General features: G+C 50.2%; 2 protein-coding genes across 2 annotated transcripts in view; both read left to right on the top strand.

Moving 5' to 3' along the window:
• Nucleotides 1–294: 294 nt before the first annotated feature.
• LOC120946273 (extensin-like) lies at nt 295–2,250 on the top strand. Its single transcript, XM_040361101.1, has one exon. It carries the CDS (start codon nt 295–297, stop codon nt 2,248–2,250), a length of 1,956 nt encoding a protein of 651 aa, XP_040217035.1.
• Nucleotides 2,251–2,551: 301 nt separating this feature from the next.
• The window catches only part of LOC120946272 (extensin-like), a 46,076-nt gene continuing 24,588 nt past the window's right edge, over nt 2,552–24,039 (top strand). Inside the window, exon 1 of the mRNA XM_040361099.1 lies at nt 2,552–4,038. Coding sequence (XP_040217033.1) covers nt 2,552–4,038 — 1,487 coding nt within the window. The remainder of the gene's footprint in view (nt 4,039–24,039) is intronic.

The following is a 24,039-nucleotide window of genomic DNA, read 5'->3' as shown; positions in this document are numbered from 1 at the left end:
TGAGAGGACAGACTGTGCCAACTTTGCCTGGCCTTGGGCTAAAAAGCATCTGAGCACAAGCTGCGCCCACATACTGTACATAACAAACCTGAAAACCTGGAGAGATATGTGCGGGTGTGAAGGGGGAGGTCATGCCAGGACACCACCTGAGCTGGAATTCTACAGATAAGAATGTACAGGTATGGCGAACGGCGAGATGTACTGCTGCATCACTCTACGCTGCCCGCCTGGCTCTCTATACCCAATCATCACCCATCCATACCCAACCATCACCATCCATACCCAACCATCACCATGAATATCCAACCATCACCATCTCAGCCAGGAATACGGCTCGCTATACCCAACCATCACCATCTATACCCAACCATCATCATCCATACCCAACCATCACCATCCATACCCAACCATCACCATCTCAGCCAAGAATATGGCTCTCTATACCCAACCATCACCATCTATACCCAACCATCACCATTCATACCCAACCAACACCATCTCAGCCAGGAATACGGCTCTCTATACCCAATCATCACCATCTATACCCAACCATCACCATCTCAGCCAAGAATATGGCTCGCGTTACCCAACTATCACCATCTATACCCAACCAACACCATCCATACCCAACCATTATCATCCATACCCAACCATCACCATCCATATCCAACCATCACCATCTATATCCAACCATTACCATCTATACCCAACCATCACCATTCATACCCAACCAACACCATCTCAGCCAGGAATACGGCTCTCTATACCCAATCATCACCATCTATACCCAACCATCACCATCTCAGCCAAGAATATGGCTCGCGTTACCCAACTATCACCATCTATACCCAACCAACACCATCCATACCCAACCATTATCATCCATACCCAACCATCACCATCCATATCCAACCATCACCATCTATATCCAACCATTACCATCTATACCCAACCATTACCATCCATACCCAACCATCACCATCTATACCCAACCATCACCATCTCAGCCAAGAATATGGCTCGCGTTACCCAACTATCACCATCTATACCCAACCAACACCATCCATACCCAACCATTATCATCCATACCCAACCATCACCATCCATATCCAACCATCACCATCTATATCCAACCATTACCATCTATACCCAACCATTACCATCCATACCCAACCATTACCATCCATACCCAACCATCACCATCCATACCCAACCATCACCATCCATACTCAACCATCACCATCTCAGCCAATAATATGGCTCTCTATACCCAACCATCACCATCTATACCCAACCATCACCATCTATATCCAACCATCACCATCTATACCCAACCATCACCATCCATACCCAACCATCACCATCCATACCCAACCATCACCATCTCAGCGCCAGGAATACGGCTCTCTATACCCAACCATCACCATCTATACCCAACCATCACCATCTCAGCCAAGAATATGGCTCTCTATACCCAACCATCACCATCCATACCCAACCATCACCATCTCAGCCAGGAATACGGCTCGCTATACCCAACCATCACCATCTATACCCAACCATCATCATCCATACCCAACCATCACCATCCATACCCAACCATCACCATCTCAGCCAAGAATATGGCTCTCTATACCCAACCATCACCATCTATACCCAACCATCACCATTCATACCCAACCAACACCATCTCAGCCAGGAATACGGCTCTCTATACCCAATCATCACCATCCATACCCAACCATCACCATCTATACCCAACCATCACCATCTCAGCCAAGAATATGGCTCGCGTTACCCAACTATCACCATCTATACCCAACCAACACCATCCATACCCAACCATTATCATCCATACCCAACCATCACCATCCATATCCAACCATCACCATCTATATCCAACCATTACCATCTATACCCAACCATTACCATCCATACCCAACCATTACCATCCATACCCAACCATCACCATCCATACCCAACCATCACCATCCATACTCAACCATCACCATCTCAGCCAATAATATGGCTCTCTATACCCAACCATCACCATCTATACCCAACCATCACCATCTATATCCAACCATCACCATCTATACCCAACCATCACCATCCATACCCAACCATCACCATCCATACCCAACCATCACCATCTCAGCGCCAGGAATACGGCTCTCTATACCCAACCATCACCATCTATACCCAACCATCACCATCTCAGCCAGGAATACGGCTCTCTATACCCAATAATCACCATCCATACCCAACCATCACCATCTATACCCAACCATCACCATCTCAGCCAAGAATATGGCTCGCGTTACCCAACTATCACCATCTATACCCAACCAACACCATCCATACCCAACCATTATCATCCATACCCAACCATCACCATCCATATCCAACCATCACCATCTATATCCAACCATTACCATCTATACCCAACCATTACCATCCATACCCAACCATTACCATCCATACCCAACCATCACCATCCATACCCAACCATCACCATCCATACCCAACCATCACCATCTCAGCCAATAATATGTCTCTCTATACCCAACCATCACCATCTATACCCAACCATCACCATCTATACCCAACCATCTCCATCCATACCCAACCATCACCATCTATATCCAACCATCACCATCTATACCCAACCATCACCATCCATACCCAACCATCACCATCCATACCCAACCATCACCATCTCAGCGCCAGGAATACGGCTCTCTATACCCAACCATCACCATCTATACCCAACCATCACCATCTATACCCAACCATCTCCATCCATACCCAACCATCACCATCTATATCCAACCATCACCATCTATACCCAACCATCACCATCCATACCCAACCATCACCATCCATACCCAACCATCACCATCCATACCCAACCATCACCATCTCAGCCAGGAATACGGCTCTCTATACCCAACCATCACCATCCATACCCAACCATCACCATCCATACCCAACCATCACCATCTATACCCAACCATCATCATCTCAGCCAAGAATATGGCTCTCTATACCCAACCATCACCATCTATACCCAACCATCACCATCCATACCGAACCATCACCATCCATACCCAACCATCACCATCCATACCCAACCATCACCATCCATACCCAACCATCACCATCTCAGCCAAGAATATGGCTCGCGTTACCCAACTATCACCATCTTTACCCAACCAACACCATCCATACCCAACCAACACCATCCATACCCAACCATCATCATCCATACCCAACCATTATCATCCATACCCAACCATCATCATCCATACCCAACCATCACCATCCATACCCAACCATCACCATCCATACCCAACCATCACCATCCATACCCAACCATCACCATGAATATCCAACCATCACCATCTTAGCCAGGAATACGGCTCTCTATACCCAACTACCACCAACTATACCCAACCATCACCATCTATACCCAACCATCACCATCTATACCCAGCCATCACCATCTATACCCAGCCATCCATACCCAACCATCATCATCTATACCCAACCATCACCATCCATACCCAGCCATCACCATCTATACCCAGCCATCACCATCTCAGCCAAGAATATGGCTCTCTATACCCAACCATCACCATCCATACCCAACCATCAGCATCCATACTCAACCATCACCATCTCAGCCAAGAATATGGCTCTCTATACCCAACCATCACCATCCATACCCAACCATCACCATCTATACCCAACCATCAGCATCTCAGCCAAGAATTTGGCTCTCTATACCCAACCATCACCATCTATACCCAACCATCACCATCTCAGCCAAGAATATGTCTCTCTATACCCAACCATCACCATCCATACCCAACCATCACCATCTCAGCCAAGAATATGGCTCTCTATACCCAACCATCACCATCTCAGCCAGGAATACGGCTCTCTATACCCAACTGTCACCATCCATACCCAACCATCACCATCTCCGCCAGGAATACAGCTATCTATACCCAGCCATCACCATGTTAGCCAGAAGTAGGGTTATCCATATGCAACTGTCACCATCTTAGTAGGAATATGGCTATCCTTACCCAACCATCACCATCCATACCTAACCAACACCATCTCAGCCAGGAATACGGCTCTCTATACCCAACCATCACCATCTCAGCCAGGAATATGGCTCTCTATACCCAACCATCACCATCTCAGCCAGGAATACGGCTCTCTATACCCAACTGTCACCATCCATACCCAACCATCACCATCTCCGCCAGGAATACAGCTATCTATACCCAGCCATCACCATGTTAGCCAGAAGTAGGGTTATCCATATGCAACTGTCACCATCTTAGTAGGAATATGGCTATCCTTACCCAACCGTCACCAATCTCAGACAGAAGTACTACTAGTCTTCATGTGTCAATGCGTTTTGCCTAGATATAGCTTCAGCAGGACGCATGAACACAATACAGTGATCCTCTGTGGAGAGATTATAATGCGTAAAATATTGCAGGACTTATATGTTTCTGAGATTTTTTTTAAGCCACATGATCAGATCCTGAGGCTCTAATTGGCTTGAAAAAGGTTGGGCTTGGGGCGCAGAGCACTGCGCCCCGGACCCACCCACTTGTGACACTAGCGAATCAATATTCACTATTGTCTTCCGGCTTCTCCTCCCGGCCAATCAGGACTGGAGGCGGATCGGGTTGGTCAGGAGGAGAAGCCAAGGAAGCCGCGGAGGGGCTGAGTGCAGGAGAACTGTGGAGGGGTGAGTGCGGACCTGGGGGGGGGAGGGATTGTTTTTGCCTCCCCTCCCAAAAATAAGTTTAGCACCAGCCACCACTGCTTAGCAACCTAGCACCCAATGAACATGATCCCTGGGCACCAGAGCGATTATACGGCGGCAGGTTGGCTCCCATGCGCCGATCGTCATAGCTGTATGGCAGCTGCTTTAAGGAATATAGGTGACACGTCTGCGGCGCAACGTAGGAGCCGATGCGTGTGACCGGTGGCGGTGATGTCTGACGGCCACCCACGATCGCTCCACAAAGACCCAGAACGGCTATATGTCAATGTAAACAGATAGATCCCCGTTCTAACAGAGGAGGAGGGGACTCCGGTGACAACCTGTGAAGCTCTGGGGACCTCCATGCCCAAGAGGGTGAAGGCAGTGCTGGAAAATAATGGCGGCCACACAAAATATTGTCACTTTGGGCCCAATTTGGACATTTTCACTTAGGGGTGTCCTGACTTTTGTTGCCAGCGGTTTAGACATTAATGGCTGTGTGTTGAGTTATTTGTTATACAAGCTGTACACTCACTACACAACATTGTAGATACAAATAGGTAGATTCATGTAGAGATGCCTAAACTTGCGGCGGCGTAGCTTAGCGTGTTTAGGCTACGCTGCCGTAAGTTAGCTAGGCAAGTACATGATTCTCAATGTATTTGCCTGCTAATATACGGCGGGATAGCCTAAAGCGGGCGGGCGTAAGGGCGCCGAATTCAAATGTCTTGGAGGGGGGCGTGTTGTATGGTAATGAGGCTTGACCTCACGTTTTTTACGTTTTTATCTTAATGCGCATGCGCCGGGCGCCTACATTTCCCAGTGTGCATTGCGGCTAAGTACGCCGCACGGGCCTATTGATTTCGACGTGGACGTAAACGACGTAAATCCCGATTCGCGGACGACTTACGCAAACGACGTAAAAAATTCAAATCTCGCGGCGGGAACGGCGGCCATACTTTAACATTGGCTACGCCACCTAGGGGGCATCTTTAACTTTAGGCGGCCTATCTCTAACGTAAACGGCGTAAAAGTACTGCGTCGGCCGGGCGTACGTTCGTGAATCGGCGTATTGAATAATTTGCATATTCTACGCCGACCGCAATGGAAGCGCCACCTAGCGGCCAATCCGAAATATTGCAACCTAAGATAGGACGGCGCAAGCCGTCGTATCTTAGATATGTTTTAGGTAGATTCAGGTACAAAGGAATAAACTTACGGCGGCGTAGCTTAGCGTGTTTAGGCTACGCCGCCGTAAATTAGCTAGGCTAGTAATGATTCTCAATGTACTTGCCTGCTAATATACGGCGGCGTAGCCTAAAGCGGGCGGGCGTAAGGGCGCCGAATTTAAATGTGTGGAAGGGGGGCGTGTTTAATGTTAATAAGGCTTGACCTTACATTTTTGACGTTTTATCTTACTGCGCAAGCGCCGGGCGCCTACATTTCCCAGTGTGCTTTGCGGTTAAGTACGCCGCACGGGCCTATTGATTTCGACGTGGACGTAAACAACGTAAATCCGGATTCGCGGACGACTTACGCAAACGACGTAAAAATTTCGAATTTCGCGGTGGGAACGGCGGCCATACTTAACATTACTATTCCACTAGGGTCTAGCTCTAACTTTACGCGGCCTGTCTCTTACGTAAACGGCATAAAAGTACTGCGTCGGCCGGGCGTACGTTCGTGAATCGGCGTATCTCCTCATTTACATATTCTACGCCGACCGCAATGGAAGCGCCACCTAGCGGCCATCCGAAATATTGCAATCTAAGATAGGACGGCGCAAGCCGTCGTATCTTAGATATGTTTAAGCGTATCTCTGTTTGAGCATAAACTTGAATAAGTCGGCGTAGATTCTGAGTTAGGTCGACTTATCTACTGATATCTACTGATAAGCCGGCCTAACTCTACCTGAATCTACCTACAAGTGTCATTTCTTCAGTGTTGTCACATAAAAAAGATACAAGAAATGTCACTGAGGGGTGTACTTACTTTTGTCAGATACTGTACATTTCAGATTTATACATTGAGTGATGGTGCCCCCCCAGGGAAGTGCCCCCCCCTATAGACAGATGACTGGTGTGTGCCGAGTCCTTCTGTGTATTGGAGGTGATTTCCTCGCGGCGGGGTGTGGCGCAGAAACGAAAAATAATTTATACTTGGTTGGTGTCTGTTGTATAATCATCAGGTACATCGTGTAAAACCAGTTCTCCCCCCCTGAGGCAGAGCGGGCACACAGGTGGCACAGGTGAGCTGGCACCCCCCCATCAGCTGAGTCAGGCGGAGGGGATTTTCTTGCGGTTACATTTTATCTCACCGAGAAAACATGAAAGAAAGACAAATAAATCCGAGTATCGCATTCCCTGAGGAGGGGGAGGGGCGACCGCGGCGCTCGTCATCATCATCATCATGGAGAAATTTACACACAAAATTCCAAATGTTTCCAAAACAAAAACCCAATTTATTGAACTTCTTAGTTTTGTTAAAAATGTGTTTTTAAAAAAATAAAAAATCTTGGTGAGAGAAGAAGAAAGAGGAGCGGAAAGGGAGAACTGATAAGAATGTGGCCTTCGGGGGGATGGGTGATGTGCCGCGTAGATCCACTTCGTCTCAATGTGTTTTTATTTCGATGATATGAAAGTTTTATGTACATAATAATTTAATAAGAAAATATTGAAACATTGGAATTAATATTCGTTTTGGTGTTTTTGTCTTTTTTATGCTGCATATCGAATATTGGAAATTAATTTTTGCACTTTTGCTTCAGTGTTTTTATTTCAATTTATTTTTGCTGTTTTTCGTTCTGTAAAAATAAAAAAATTCTATGAGAGGGGATTTGTACTAAGAGGGCGGACTTGGGGGGGTCATTTATCCTGGGAGGGGGAGATGGGGGTGGATTTGTTCTAGGAAGGGGGTTTGTAGGGGAGAGGGGGTTGTACTAAGAGGAGAGGGGGTTGTGCTAGGAGGGGGGATTTGGGGGGATTTATGCTGGGGGGTCTTTCACACTTGTACAGACTGGAGAGAGAAAAGTCATTCTCCCACCAATACTTACAGGGAACCTGACATCAGAGACATACCGGGGGCCATTGGAGACATCAAAAACATACCGGGGGCCATCAGAGACATACCGGGGGGCCATCAGAGACATATCGGGGGGCCAGGGACATCAGAGACATACCGGGGGGCCATCAGAAAGATCAGAGACATATCGGGGGGCCATCAGAGACATACCGGGGGTCCAGAGACATCAGAGACATACCGGGGGCCATCGGAGACATCAGAGACATACCGGGGGGCCATCAGAGACATACCGGGGGTCCAGAGACATCAGAGACATACCGGGGGGCCATCAGAGACATACCGGGGGCCATCAGAGACATCAGAGACATACCGGGGGTCCAGAGACATCAGAGACATACCGGGGGTCCAGAGACATCAGAGACATACCGGGGGCCATCAGAGACATCAGAGACATACCGGGGGGCCATCAGAGACATACTGGGGGGCCATCGGAGAAATCAGAGACATACCGGGGGGCCATCAGAAACATCAGAGACATATTGGGGGGCCAGAGACATCAGAGACATACCGGGGGGCCATCAGAGACATCAGAGACATACCGGTGGGACATCAGAGACATACCGGGGGGCCATCACCATCAAAGACATCAGAGATATCCCGGGGGGCCATCAGAGACATACCGGGGCCAGAGACATATCGGGGGGCCATCAGAGGCATACCGGGGGCCAGGGACATCAGAGACATACTGGGGGGCCATCGGAGACATCAGAGACATACCGGGGGGACATCAGAGACATACCGGGGGGCCATCATCATCAAAGACATCAGAGATATCCCGGGGGGCCATCAGAGACATACCGGGGACCAGAGACATATCGGGGGGCCATCAGAGACATACCGGGGGCCAGGGACATCAGAGACATCAGAGACATACCGGGGGGCCATCAGAGACATACCAGGAGCCATCGGAGAAATCAGAGACATACTGGGGGCCATCAGAGACATACCGGGGGGCCATCAGAGACATACTGGGGGCCATCAGAGACATCAGAGACATACCGGGGGCCATCAGAGACATCAGAGACATACCGGGGGGCCATCAGAGACATACTGGGGGGCCATCGGAGAAATCAGAGACATATCGGGGGGCCATCAGAAACATCAGAGACATATTGGGGGGCCAGAGACATCAGAGACATACCGGGGGGCCATCAGAGACATCAGAGACATACCGGTGGGACATCAGAGACATACCGGGGGGCCATCACCATCAAAGACATCAGAGACATACCAGTGGGCCAGAGACATCAGAGACATACTGGGGGGCCATCAGAGACATACCAGGGGGCCATCAGAGACATACTGGGGGGCCATCAGAGACATACCGGGGGGCCATCAGAGACATATGGAGAGGGCATCAGAGACATCAGAGACATACTGGGGGGCCATCAGAGACATACCGGGGGGCCATCAAAGACATACCGGGGGGCCTGACTACTGTTCCGCCTGCCAAGGCCCGGCCTGGACACGGCTACTCTCCTGCACGCCATGTTGGTGACAATTTGCAGCGAAGGAAACCCGGAGCACTCGGGTCTCTGCCCATCTCCACCATCATGTGCTCTTAGACCCCGCCCCTCCGGTGAGACCACGTCACCCGCCAGGGCAGCACAATAATGCAGAGAAATAGATCTCTATACACTGCCATGCCAAGTTCATAACCATGGAAAACGTAAAATCTCCTGAAGAGAATCTTATATTATAAATCTGCACAGGAATGGAATGCTAAAAACTAATAAATCATAATAAAAAAAACAATACAAAGTAACAATACAATGTGACAATACAAAGTATCATGGAGCATCTCTAATACAATGAGGGGCGGAATTATCAGAGCACAGGGAATCCTTTCCTTCGATCATCCTGATTCGTGAACGGAACGATCGCACTCGGTTGGCTCCAGTTTTTGTAGATCGGCCCCAGAAGTATCTGTGGGGTACCGGCTGCCCTGGGGGACCCCCGGGTCACGTGTCATGGCAGGACCCCCCCTCCCCCCCCGGGTCACATGTCATGGCGGGACCCCAGACCGCGGTCACGTTTGTTGTGTGACAGCGAAGCACGAAGTTCGATGTTTAGACAACACAGAGGAACACGAAGACAAAACAAATCTCATCAGAAATTGATAATTATGGGGGAGGAGCAGGATGGAACTTGTTCATGTCTGATCCGAACACCCCCACTAATAACACCCCCCCCTCCCCCATCACCCCATCCCCCGACCATCACATAACACACACCTTCCCAATCCCGTTACCTGGAAACATCCTCTGATCTGCACACAGTGTCAATCTCATCCCTTTCCTCGAGTGTCCCCAACAGGCCTCCATGTTTTGGGAAATTCCTTTAGCTGCCCACCGACTCTGATATGAAGACCAAGGAAATCCTGCAATCCTGGCCTGTGAGGGGGATGTGAGGACGGGGATGAGAACCCCCGAATTACAGCAACCTGGGGGAGGGGAAAATCTTCAATCTCCCTTCCCCCCCACAGTTATTACCTTTTGTTCCACTTCACCCCCCCTCCCCCCTTCTAGAGTGTAAGCTCTCAGGGTCAGGGCCCCCCTGTATTGATTTGTATTGTACTGTCTGCCCCCGTGTTGTAAAGCGCTGCGCAAACTGTTGGCGCTTTATAAATCCAATATAAAGATAATACAGAGGAACCTCCGATAATCCGCTCCAGGAGAACGCTTGTAATCCAAAGCACTCGCATATCAAAGCGAGTTTCCCCATAGGAGTCAATGGAAATGTAAATAATTTGTTCCTCATTGACTTCTATGGCATGCAATACCGAGTGTGGCCAGAGGTTGGAGGGGGCGTCTTTCAAAATGCTTGTTAAAGCGGGAGTTCACCCATTTATTTATTTATTTCTCTTTTTCCCCTTAGATTAATGCTCGTTTTGTCTAGGGGAATCGGCTATTTGTTTTAAAATATGATCCGTACTTACCGTTTTCGAGATGCATCTTCTCCGTCGCTTCCGGGTATGGGCTGCGGGAGCGGGCGTTCCTTCTTGATTGACAGCCTTCCGAGAGGCTTCCGACGGTCGCATCCATCGCGTCACTAGTAGCCGAAAGAAGCCGAACGTCGGTGCGCAGGCGCAGTATAGAGCCGCACCGACGTTCGGCTTCTTTCGGCTACTAGTGACGCGATGGATGCGACCGTCGGAAGCCTCTCGGAAGGCTGTCAATCAAGAAGGAACGCCCGCTCCCGAAGACCCATACCCGGAAGCGACGGAGAAGATGCATCTCGAAAACGGTAAGTACGGATCATATTTTAAAACAACTAGCCGATTCCCCTAGACCGAACGAGCATAAAGCTAAGGGGAGAAAGAGCCCTCTAAGGGTGAACCTCCACTTTAACCATGTTACTCGTAACCCGAGGTTCCGCTGTAATATCTGCCACAGTGCCCTGGGGGGTGGGGGGCACCGTGAGGAGATTGAGGGGGAGGCAGGGGCGGACTGGCAACTCATGGGGTCTTCGGGCAATAGATTATGGGGCCACACAGAACTGTATACACACACACAATATACACACACAGTATATATACACACAGCTACACAATATACACACACACACAGTATATACACACAGACACACAATATACACACAATATACACACAGTACACACTTAGAAGGTACTGGAGAGGCGGGGGGGGGGGGGGGGGGCCGCTATAATCTCGGGACATTTCAGGGACAGAGGTAAAAAAACACAGATTTTTACATACTGTCCCTGATTTTACTGAGCCTGGCAACCCTGATGGGGCCCCCTAGTGGCATGGGGCCCTCGGGCAGTGCCCGAGTACCCGAATGGTCATTCCGCCCCTGGGGGGAGTGGATTTGTGTTGGGAGGAGGGATTTGGGGGACAGCAGGGGGTAAGAATTGTACTAGGAGAGGAAATGTGTGTGTAGGTGGGAGAAGAGGATTTGTGATAGGAGGGTCGATTTGGAAGGGGGGGGGGTTGTGCTAGAAAAGATGATATGGTAGAGGGAGAAGAGGATTTCAGATAGGAGGAGATTTTTTTTGGGGGGGGGAAGAATTAGGGGGTGCTTGTGCTAGGAGGGGGGATGGGGGGGGGGATATTTGTACTAGGATGGAGATTTGAAGTAGGCGGGGGAGGGTGTGTTCTTGGAGGGAAATTTGACGGGTGGAGGATTTGTGTAGGAGGGGTGATATTATTTTTTTTGTGGGGGGGGGGCATTTGTGCTGAGGGGAATTTGGGGGATGGAAGGGGCAGAGATTTGTGCTTGGGGGGGATTTTTAGGAGGGGCCATTTGTCCTGGGAGGAGGGGGGATTTATGCTTAGGGGGTAATCATGCAGATTGGTGCCCAATTTTGTTTTGGAGGGGGTGGGGATTTTTCTCACACATAATGCTCATGCATCTTGGGGGGGGGGGGGCGCAGTTGGGCATGTTCGCCCCCCCCCCCCCCCCGGGCTCGAGGTGACCTTGTCACAAACAAATCCTCAAAATAAAGACAAAAAAGATTGGAACAGACCTCTGATCACACAGAGTGCACCGCACACAATTCACCACAGGGTGGCAGCAGAGCACCTCCAATAACATTCCCATCTCATTAAAGGTTGGGGCTCCTTTCCCCCAGGATGCATCAGGTCCGGGGGGGGGGGGGCAAACATTCTAAACAGGGGGCCCCTTTATTGTCCTTCAGACTCTTGGAGGGCCGGACTTTGGCCAGCGGGAGTAGAAATTTTCCTGGCATCAGTGGGAGTAAACATCTTGTATCATAGGGAGGAATAGTGCCCCATTGCTGGTATCATAGGGAGGAATAGTGACCCATTGCTGGTATCATAGGGAGGAATGGTGCCCCATTGCTGGTGTCATAGGGAGGAATGGTGCCCCATTGCTGGTGTCATAGGGAGGAATAGTGCCCCATTGCTGGTATCATAGGGAGGAATGGTGCCCCATTGCTGGTATCATAGGGAGGAATGGTGCCCCATTGCTGGTATCATAGCGAGGAATAGTGCCCCATTGCTGGTATCATAGGGAGGAATAGTGCCCCATTGCTGGTATCATAGGGAGGAATAGTGCCCCATTGCTGGTATCATAGGGAGGAATGGTGCCCCATTGCTGGTATCATAGGGAGGAATGGTGCCCCATTGCTGGTATCATTGGGAGGAATAGTGCCCCATTGCTGGTATCATAGGGAGGAATAGTGCCCCATTGCTGGTATCATAGGGAGGAATAGTGCCCCATTGCTGGTATCATTGGGAGGAATAGTGCCCCATTGCTGGTATCATAGGGAGGAATAGTGCCCCATTGCTGGTATCATAGGGAGGAATAGTGTCCCATTGCTGGTATCATTGGGAGGAATAGTGCCCCATTGCTGGTATCATAGGGAGGAATGGTGCCCCATTGCTGGTATCATAGGGAGGAATAGAGCCCCATTGCTGGTATTATAGGGAGGAATAGTGCCCCATTGCTGGTATCATAGGGAGGAATGGTGCCCCATTGCTGGTATCATAGGGAGGAATGGTGCCCCATTGCTGGTATCATAGGGAGGAATAGTGCCCCAGTGTTGGTATCATAGGGAGGAATAGTGCCCCATTGCTGGTATCATAGGGAGGAATAGTGCCCCATTGCTGGTATCATAGGGAGGAATGGTGCCCCATTGCTGGTATCATAGGGAGGAATAGTGCCCCATTGCTGGCATCATAGGGAGGAATAGTGCCCCATTGCTGGTATCATAGGGAGGAATGGTGCCCCATTGCTGGTATCATAGGGAGGAATATTGCCCCATTGCTGGTATCATTGGGAGGAATAGTGCCCCATTGCTGGTATCATAGGGAGGAATGGTGCCCCATTGCTGGTATCATAGGGAGGAATAGTGCCCCGTTGCTGGTATCATTGGGAGGAATAGTTCCCCCATTTCTGGTATCATAGGGAGGAATAGTGCCCCATTGCTGGTATCATAGCGAGGAATAGAGCCCCATTGCTGGTATTATAGGGAGGAATAGTGCCCCATTGCTGGTATCATAGGGAGGAATGGTGCCCCATTGCTGGTATCATAGGGAGGAATAGAGCCCCATTGCTGGTATCATAGGGAGGAATGGTGCCCCATTGCTGGTATCATAGGGAGGAATGGTGCCCCATTGCTGGTATCATAGGGAGGAATGGTGCCCCATTGCTGGTATCATAGGGAGGAATGGTGCACCATTGCTGGCATCATAGGGAGGAATAGTGCCCCATTGCTGGTATCATAGGGAGGAATGGTACCCCATTTCTGGTATCATAGGGAGGAATGGTGCCCCATTGCTGGTATCTTAGGGAGGAATGGTGCCCCATTGCTGGTATCATAGGGAGGAATAATGCCCCATTGCTGGTATCATAGGGAGGAATAGTGCCCCATTGCTGGTATCATAGGGAGGAATAGTGCCCCATTGCTGGTATCATAGGGAGGAATAGTGTCCCATTGCTGGTATCATTGGGAGGAATAGTGCCCCATTGCTGGTATCATAGGGAGGAATGGTGCCCCATTGCTGGTATCATAGGGAGGAATGGTGCCCCATTGCTGGTATCATAGGGAGGAATAGTGCCCCAGTGTTGGTATCATAGGGAGGAATAGTGCCCCATTGCTGGTATCATAGGGAGGAATAGTGCCCCATTGCTGGTATCATAGGGAGGAATGGTGCCCCATTGCTGGTATCATAGGGAGGAATATTGCCCCATTGCTGGTATCATTGGGAGGAATAGTGCCCCATTGCTGGTATCATAGGGAGGAATGGTGCCCCATTGCTGGTATCATAGGGAGGAATAGTGCCCCATTGCTGGTATCATTGGGAGGAATAGTGCCCCATTGCTGGTATCATAGGGAGGAATGGTGCCCCATTGCTGGTATCATAGCGAGGAATAGTGCCCCATTGCTGGTATCATAGGGAGGAATAGTGTCCCATTGCTGGTATCATAGGGAGGAATGGTGCCCCATTGCTGGTATCATAGGGAGGAATAGTGCCCCATTGCTGGTATCATAGGGAGGAATAGAGCCCCATTGCTGGTATCATAGGGAGGAATGGTGTCCCATTGCTGGTATCATTGGGAGGAATAGTGCCCCATTGCTGGTATCATAGGGAGGAATAGTGCCCCATTGCTGGTATTATAGGGAGGAATAGTGCCCCATTGCTGGTATCATAGGGAGGAATGGTGCCCCATTGCTGGTATCATAGGGAGGAATGGTGCCCCATTGCTGGTATCATAGGGAGGAATGGTGTCCCATTGCTGGTATCATAGGGAGGAATGGTGCCCCATTGCTGGTATCATAGGGAGGAATAGTGCCCCAGTGTTGGTATCATAGGGAGGAATAGTGCCCCATTGCTGGTATCATAGGGAGGAATGGTGCCCCATTGCTGGTATCATAGGGAGGAATGGTGCCCCATTGCTGGTATCATTGGGAGGAATAGTGCCCCATTGCTGGTATCATAGGGAGGAATGGTGCCCCATTGCTGGTATCATAGGGAGGAATAGTGCCCCATTGCTGGTATCATTGGGAGGGATAGTTCCCCCATTTCTGGTATCATAGGGAGGAATAGTGCCCCATTGCTGGTATCATAGGGAGGAATAGTTCCCCATTGCTGGTATCATAGGGAGGAATAGTGCCCCATTGCTGGTATCATAGGGAGGAATAGTGCCCCATTTCTGGTATCATAGGGAGGAATATTGCCCCATTGCTGGTATCATTGGGAGGAATAGTGTCCCATTGCTGGTATCATAGGGAGGAATGGTGCCCCATTGCTGGTATCATAGGGAGGAATAGTGCCCCATTGCTGGTATCATAGGGAGGAATGGTGCCCCATTGCTGGTATCATAGGGAGGAATATTGCCCCATTGCTGGTATCATTGGGAGGAATGGTGCCCCATTGCTGGTATCATAGGGAGGAATAGTGCCCCATTGCTGGTATCATTGGGAGGAATGGTGCCCCATTGCTGGTATCATAGGGAGGAATTGTGCCCCATTGCTGGTATCATAGGGAGGAATAGTGCCCCATTGCTGGTATCATTGGGAGGAATAGTTCCCCCATTTCTGGTATCATAGGGAGGAATGGTGCCCCATTGCTGGTATCATAGGGAGGAATGGTGTCCCATTGCTGGTATCATTGGGAGGAATAGTGCCCCATTGCTGGTATCATAGGGAGGAATAGTGCCCCATTGCTGGTATCATAGGGAGGAATAGTGCCCCATTGCTGGTATCATTGGGAGGAATAGTGCCCCATTGCTGGTATCATAGGGAGGAATAGTGCCCCATTGCTGGTATCATAGGGAGGAATGGTGCCCCATTGCTGGTATCATAGGGAGGAATAGTGCCCCATTGCTGGTATCATAGGGAGGAATGGTGCCCCATTGCTGGTATCATAGGGAGGAATAGTTCCCCCATTTCTGGTATCATAGGGAGGAATAGTGCCCCATTGCTGGTATCATAGGGAGGAATAGAGCCCCATTGCTGGTATTATAGGGAGGAATGGTGCCCCATTGCTGGTATCATAGGGAGGAATGGTGCCCCATTGCTGGTATCATAGGGAGGAATGGTGCCCCATTGCTGGTATCATAGGGAGGAATGGTACCCCATTTCTGGTATCATAGGGAGGAATGGTGCCCCATTGCTGGTATCATAGGGAGGAATAGTCCCCCAGTGTTGGTATCATATGGAGGAATAGTGCCCCATTGCTGGTATCATAGGGAGGAATAGTGCCCCATTGCTGGTATCATAGGGAGGAATGGTGCCCCATTGCTGGTATCATAGGGAGGAATATTGCCCCATTGCTGGTATCATTGGGAGGAATAGTGCCCCATTGCTGGTATCATAGGGAGGAATGGTGCCCCATTGCTGGTATCATAGGGAGGAATAGTGCCCCATTGCTGGTATCATTGGGAGGAATAGTGCCCCATTGCTGGTATCATAGGGAGGAATGGTGCCCCATTGCTGGTATCATAGCGAGGAATAGTGCCCCATTGCTGGTATCATAGGGAGGAATAGTGTCCCATTGCTGGTATCATAGGGAGGAATGGTGCCCCATTGCTGGTATCATAGGGAGGAATAGTGCCCCATTGCTGGTATCATAGGGAGGAATAGAGCCCCATTGCTGGTATCATAGGGAGGAATGGTGTCCCATTGCTGGTATCATTGGGAGGAATAGTGCCCCATTGCTGGTATCATAGGGAGGAATAGTGCCCCATTGCTGGTATTATAGGGAGGAATAGTGCCCCATTGCTGGTATCATAGGGAGGAATGGTGCCCCATTGCTGGTATCATAGGGAGGAATGGTGCCCCATTGCTGGTATCATAGGGAGGAATAGTGCCCCAGTGTTGGTATCATAGGGAGGAATAGTGCCCCATTGCTGGTATCATAGGGAGGAATAGTGCCCCATTGCTGGTATCATAGGGAGGAATGGTGCCCCATTGCTGGTATCATAGGGAGGAATGGTGCCCCATTGCTGGTATCATAGGGAGGAATGGTGCCCCAGTGTTGGTATCATAGGGAGGAATAGTGCCCCATTGCTGGTATCATAGGGAGGAATGGTGCCCCATTGCTGGTATCATAGGGAGGAATGGTGCCCCATTGCTGGTATCATTGGGAGGAATAGTGCCCCATTGCTGGTATCATAGGGAGGAATGGTGCCCCATTGCTGGTATCATAGGGAGGAATAGTGCCCCATTGCTGGTATCATTGGGAGGGATAGTTCCCCCATTTCTGGTATCATAGGGAGGAATAGTGCCCCATTGCTGGAATCATAGGGAGGAATAGTTCCCCATTGCTGGTATCATAGGGAGGAATAGAGCCCCTTTGCTGGTATCATAGGGAGGAATGGTGCCCCATTGCTGGTATCATAGGGAGGAATAGTGCCCCATTTCTGGTATCATAGGGAGGAATATTGCCCCATTGCTGGTATCATTGGGAGGAATAGTGTCCCATTGCTGGTATCATAGGGAGGAATGGTGCCCCATTGCTGGTATCATAGGGAGGAATAGTGCCCCATTGCTGGTATCATAGGGAGGAATGGTGCCCCATTGCTGGTATCATAGGGAGGAATATTGCCCCATTGCTGGTATCATAGGGAGGAATAGTGCCCCATTGCTGGTATCATTGGGAGGAATGGTGCCCCATTGCTGGTATCATAGGGAGGAATTGTGCCCCATTGCTGGTATCATAGGGAGGAATAGTGCCCCATTGCTGGTATCATTGGGAGGAATAGTTCCCCCATTTCTGGTATCATAGGGAGGAATGGTGCCCCATTGCTGGTATCATAGGGAGGAATGGTGTCCCATTGCTGGTATCATTGGGAGGAATAGTGCCCCATTGCTGGTATCATAGGGAGGAATAGTGCCCCATTGCTGGTATCATAGGGAGGAATAGTGCCCCATTGCTGGTATCATTGGGAGGAATAGTGCCCCATTGCTGGTATCATAGGGAGGAATAGTGCCCCATTGCTGGTATCATAGGGAGGAATAGAGCCCCATTGCTGGTATCATAGGGAGGAATGGTGTCCCATTGCTGGTATCATTGGGAGGAATAGTGCCCCATTGCTGGTATCATAGGGAGGAATAGTGCCCCATTGCTGGTATTATAGGGAGGAATAGTGCCCCATTGCTGGTATCATAGGGAGGAATGGTGCCCCATTGCTGGTATCATAGGGAGGAATGGTGCCCCATTGCTGGTATCATAGGGAGGAATAGTGCCCCAGTGTTGGTATCATAGGGAGGAATAGTGCCCCATTGCTGGTATCATAGGGAGGAATAGTGCCCCATTGCTGGTATCATAGGGAGGAATGGTGCCCCATTGCTGGTATCATAGGGAGGAATGGTGCCCCATTGCTGGTATCATAGGGAGGAATGGTGCCCCATTGCTGGTATCATAGGGAGGAATAGTGCCCCAGTGTTGGTATCATAGGGAGGAATAGTGCCCCATTGCTGGTATCATAGGGAGGAATGGTGCCCCATTGCTGGTATCATAGGGAGGAATGGTGCCCCATTGCTGGTATCATTGGGAGGAATAGTGCCCCATTGCTGGTATCATAGGGAGGAATGGTGCCCCATTGCTGGTATCATAGGGAGGAATAGTGCCCCATTGCTGGTATCATTGGGAGGGATAGTTCCCCCATTTCTGGTATCATAGGGAGGAATAGTGCCCCATTGCTGGAATCATAGGGAGGAATAGTTCCCCATTGCTGGTATCATAGGGAGGAATAGTGCCCCATTGCTGGTATCATAGGGAGGAATAGTGCCCCATTGCTGGTATCATAGGGAGGAATGGTGCCCCATTGCTGGTATCATAGGGAGGAATAGTGCCCCATTGTCAGTGTCAGATGGCAGAATAGTGTCTCGTATCAGTGGGAGGGATAGTGGCCCCAAGGGCCGGATAAAGGCAAGCAAAGGGCTGCATCTGGCCCCCGGGCCGCAGTTTGGAGACCACTGGATTAGAGCATGATGTATGTAGTGTATACATTTCAAAATTGACGGGGACACCCTACTGGCCACACCCACTTGTTTTAACCACACCCACAAAATCACGCCCCTATTTTTTTTGTATTAGCCGGCCGAATAACATGCAGACAGGATAAACGATCTGTAAATGTTAGAAACACCCACAAGGGGGACCTCCGGCCTGGAAACAATTCTGCAACAACCATCGGGGTGGATTTACTAAAGGCAAATAGACGCTGTACTCTGCACTGTGTAAAAGACACTGCCAGTGAATGGGGTTAACCACAAGGGGGCGAGGAAGGGGTTAAGTGTGTCCTAGGGAGTGATTCTAACTGTGAGGGGGCATGGCTACTGGTGACATGACAGTGGTTACGGCTCCCGATGACAGGGAACAGACAATCAGTGTCCTGTCGCTAGGCAGAACAGGGGAATGCCTTGTTTACGTAGGAATCTCCCCGTTCTGCCGCTCCGTGACACGATCGCGGGACACCGGCGGACATCGCGTCCACGCGTCCCGCGGGCGCGTGCCCACGCGGAGGGATTTTCAGAGCAACGTACAGGTACGTTGCTTTGCCCACACAAGCCGTTCTGCCGACGTATATAGGTGCGTTTGGCGGTCGGCAGGTGGTAAAGGGTCCCTCCATACCTATGTGGTGCAGTAATGCGTGTTGCGTCGCATGGCGTGCAGCATGAAGTCGCACCCAAAAGGCTGAATCGCGCTTATGCAACCTGGGACTATTGTGGTCATGTGCGTTGTGCGCGTTTTGCGTGCGTTGCGTGAGTTGTGTGTGTGCGCGTTTTGTGTGCGTTGCGTGAGTTGTGTGTGTGCGCGTTTTGTGTGCGTTGCGTGAGTTGTGTGTGTGTGCGTTGCATGCTTTGCGTGTGTGTTGCGTGTGTGTGGGTTGCGTGCGAGTTGCGTGCGTGTGCGTTGTGTGTGCGTTGCGTGTGTGTGCGTTGCGTGTGTGTGAGTTGCGTGTTTGTGTGTTGCGTGTGCGTTGCGTGTGTGCGTTGCGTTTTGCGTGCGTTCCATTGTAGCAGTACTTTTTTTTTTTATTTCCATGTATGAGAGAAGCGTCAGAATTGGCCCTGGGTGGGGGAGGGGTTAATTACCAGAAGTAATTAATATACAAATAATTAACATCGCAGCGCCAATATTATGTACCTCCCTTTCCGGCCGCCATTGCACGGTTTGGGGGGTAAAAACGCAGGTCAAGCACCTCTCCTTTCCGCTCCCCTACCATTTCTATGAATGACTTGAATCAAAGATGGCTGGCGACTCGGACGCTCCTGAATAAAAGTCCTTTATTGGTTACATGGGAGGCGGCTCTATGCTGACGCGTTTCGGCTAAGACGCCTTATTTGTATGAATGACACCAAAGGCGTCGCAGTTCCAGTCCAGAAAAAATGTTGCACGTTTCGCCCGCATTTCAGAAAATATCAATGAGTGACATGAAGGTGCGTTAAAAAAAAACGTAAAGCGTGAATCCAGCCGGAATCAGACCAGAATTATTATTTTTTTCCAGCGCACAGAAATATCACGCGGGAGGAGCGCCGGGCCCAGCGCATGGCGGGAAGACGCCCTAAAGCGTCCGCTGTCCCAGATTCCCCTTTTTATTCTTCAACGTAAATTGCTCAAAAAAATCCTGTGATTGTCCAGCAGAGGGCGACGTTTCCCTATATAATGTCAGCTCTATGAGTGGAGCGCCGCCACTGACTTCCCCCCACCGACGGGCGCCGCGCGAATTCCCATCTCTGCGCAAAGACCCAACAGAAGGCCGATATCTGGTTTGCCACAAAGAGAAATTAAATCTGCTATAAAATGTTAAAATATAAGGCTGCGTTCACGCCACGCGGCGCGCGTTTTCCATGCGTTTCTTTTTTAAAAGGCTGCGCAATAAACGCGCAAACCCCTTTGGAAAAATCGTGCATGGTTCTGCGGCAATGCGTAGCTTGGCACCCTTGAAAATGCGTGCGTTATCAGATGTGTGTGTGTGGGGGGGAGGGGCAGCGCCTTTCTGTGCGCGTCGGAAATACACGTGATTTTGCGCATTTTTCTGACACGCACAAAGCGTAAAAGCCCCCCGTTCACATTCACACCCAGCGTTTGCTAAATGTGGGTTTTTTTGCGTGACATTTTTGTGACATTTTCGCGCTCATCTGTTTTGCACATTTGAGTTTTGACCATTGACAAGGAACGCCACGCCCGTCTTTACCGCGTTTTGTAAACGCACGCAATTTATTTTTTTTGCAATTTTATACGCGTTTACAGGTGCGAACGGAGCCTGAAGAAAACTCGGAACGCTAATGTCAGACGAGGAAAAGTTCAAAGCAACTCAGGAGCGACTCAAAAGCGACTCAGGAGTGACTCAGAAGCAAATCAGAAGCAAATCAGAAGCGACTCAGGAGTGACTCAGAAGCAAATCAGAAGCGACTCAGAAGCAAATCAGAAGTGACTCAGGAGCGACTCAGGAGTGAATCAGAAGCGACTCAGGAGTGACTCAGAAGTGAATCAGAAACGACTCAAAAGCAACTCAGAAGCGACTCAGAAGCGACTCAGGAGTGACTCAGGAGTGACTCAGGAGTGACTCAGAAGCAACTCAGAAGCAAATCAGAAGTGACTCAGGAGCGACTCAGTAGCAAATCAGAAGCGACTCAGGAGTGACTCAGAAGCGACTCAGAAGCGAATCAGGAGCGACTCAAAAGCGTATCAGAAGCAACTCAGAAGCGACTCAGGAGTGACTCAGAAGCGACTCAGAAGCGAATCAGAAGCAACTCAGAAGCGACTCAGGAGTGACTCAGGAGCGACTCAGAAGTGAATCAGAAGCGACTCAGAAGCAAATCAGAAGTGACTCAGGAGTGACTCAGAAGCGACTCAGAAGCAAATCAGAAGCGACTCAGAAGCAAATCAGAAGCGACTCAGGAGCGACTCAGAAGCGACTCAAAAGTGACTCAGGAGCGACTCAGAAGCAAATTAGAACCCACTCAGGAGCGACTCAGAAGCAAATCAGAAGCGACTCAGGAGTGACTCAGAAGCGAATCAGAAGCGGCTCAGAAGCGACTCAGGAGTGACTCAGAAGCGGCTCAGAAGAGACTCAGGAGTGACTCAGAAGCGACTCAGAAGCGACTCAAAAGCAAATCAGAAGCGACTCAGAAGCAAATTAGAAGTGACTCAGAAGTGACTCAGGAGTGACTCAGAAGCGACTCGGGAGTGACTCAGAAGCAAATCAGGAGTGACTCAGAAGCAAATCAGAAGTGACTCAGAAGCGACTCAGGAGTGACTCAGAAGCGACTCTGAAGCGAATCAGAAGTGACTCAGGAGCGACTCAGAAGCGACTCAGGAGTGACTCAGAAGCAAATCAGGAGTGACTCAGAAGCGACTCAGGAGTGACTCAGAAGCAAATCAGGAGTGACTCAGAAGCGACTCAGGAGTGACTCAGAAGCAAATCAGGAGTGACTCAGAAGCAAATCAGAAGTGACTCAGAAGCGACTCAGGAGTGACTCAGAAGCGACTCTGAAGCGAATCAGAAGTGACTCAGGAGCGACTCAGAAGCGACTCAGGAGTGACTCAGAAGCAAATCAGGAGTGACTCAGAAGCGACTCAGGAGTGACTCAGAAGCGACTCAGGAGTGACTCAGAAGCGACTCTGAAGCGAATCAGAAGTGACTCAGGAGCGACTCAGATGCGAATCAGAAGCGACTCAGGAGCGACTCAGATGCGAATCAGAAGCGACTCAGGAGCGACTCAGATGCGACTCAGGAGTGACTCATTTCCCACATTTCTCACTTCTGTAGCTTTTCCAGCTGCTGCAGATCGGCAGTTGCACAGAAATAGGACCAATCAGGTGAAGTCGCAGCGGAGAGTCTTTCTTCCCTCTGCTGAGGAATGTCCAGAAGATCGAATTTCCCGCATGAGGAGGACAGCCGATCACCTCTGACCTCTGACCTCTGACCTCTGAACCCCCCTCCCCCGCCCCCCTCAGGACATACTGACACCTCTGCAGTTTGCTGAATATCATCCAACAAGAGAAGGCGACTCCCCCAAATATCCCGAAAATAAGAGAATATTCCGTATTCAGGGCGAGGGGCGGAGCCACGACAACCCTTCCTCCGCAGTGGCGTGCGCGTGCGCGGTGTTATTATCGCTCTCTGTTCCCCTTTTCTTCTCTCCGTCTGGGAAAAAGATTTGAATAGAAGATTTCCTGCCGATCAAAGAGATCGTATCTCGTATTTCACCCATAAATCTCCAATCACCTCGGAGCCGCAGGACGCCGGTCCAAGATTCTGCCGCGATCGATCTCCAGAGACGCCGCGCCGAATGCTCTCTGATGCGGACCCAGAGAAGACATGGCAAGAGGTGTGCGCTTTGATCCAACGGTATAGCGCCACATCCCGGAGCCGGTACAGGGGGGGGAAGGATGCCATGGGCGGTACAATTTATTGGGGGTCGGAGCCGCAGGACGCGGGTCCAAGATTCTGCCGCAATCGATCTCCAGAGACGCCGCGCCGAATGTTCTCTGATGCTGACCCAGAAAGGGGAACTTTTCTATGGAAGAGGTGTGCGCTTTGATCCAACGGTATAGCGCCACATCCCGGAGCCGGTACAGGGGGGGAAGGATGCCATGGGCGGTACAATTTATTGGGGGTCGGGAGCGCGGTCATTAAATGGCGGCCCATGGCCCGTGCACGGCCCGAGCAACGGATGTTTACATTCCTCGTAATAGAAATAAAAGTGATCAAAAAAATGTAAA

This window comes from Rana temporaria, chromosome 7 (assembly GCF_905171775.1).
Source record: "Rana temporaria chromosome 7, aRanTem1.1, whole genome shotgun sequence".
Classification (NCBI taxonomy): Eukaryota; Metazoa; Chordata; class Amphibia; order Anura; family Ranidae; genus Rana; species Rana temporaria.
The sequence above is the reverse complement of the archived record's forward strand: the minus strand, read 5'-3'. Positions and strand labels throughout refer to the sequence as shown.

Bases quoted from the DNA above. Each gene is read 5' to 3' on its own strand.
- LOC120946273 (XM_040361101.1), top strand. From the start codon at position 295: ATGAATATCCAACCATCACCATCTCAGCCAGGAATACGGCTCGCTATA.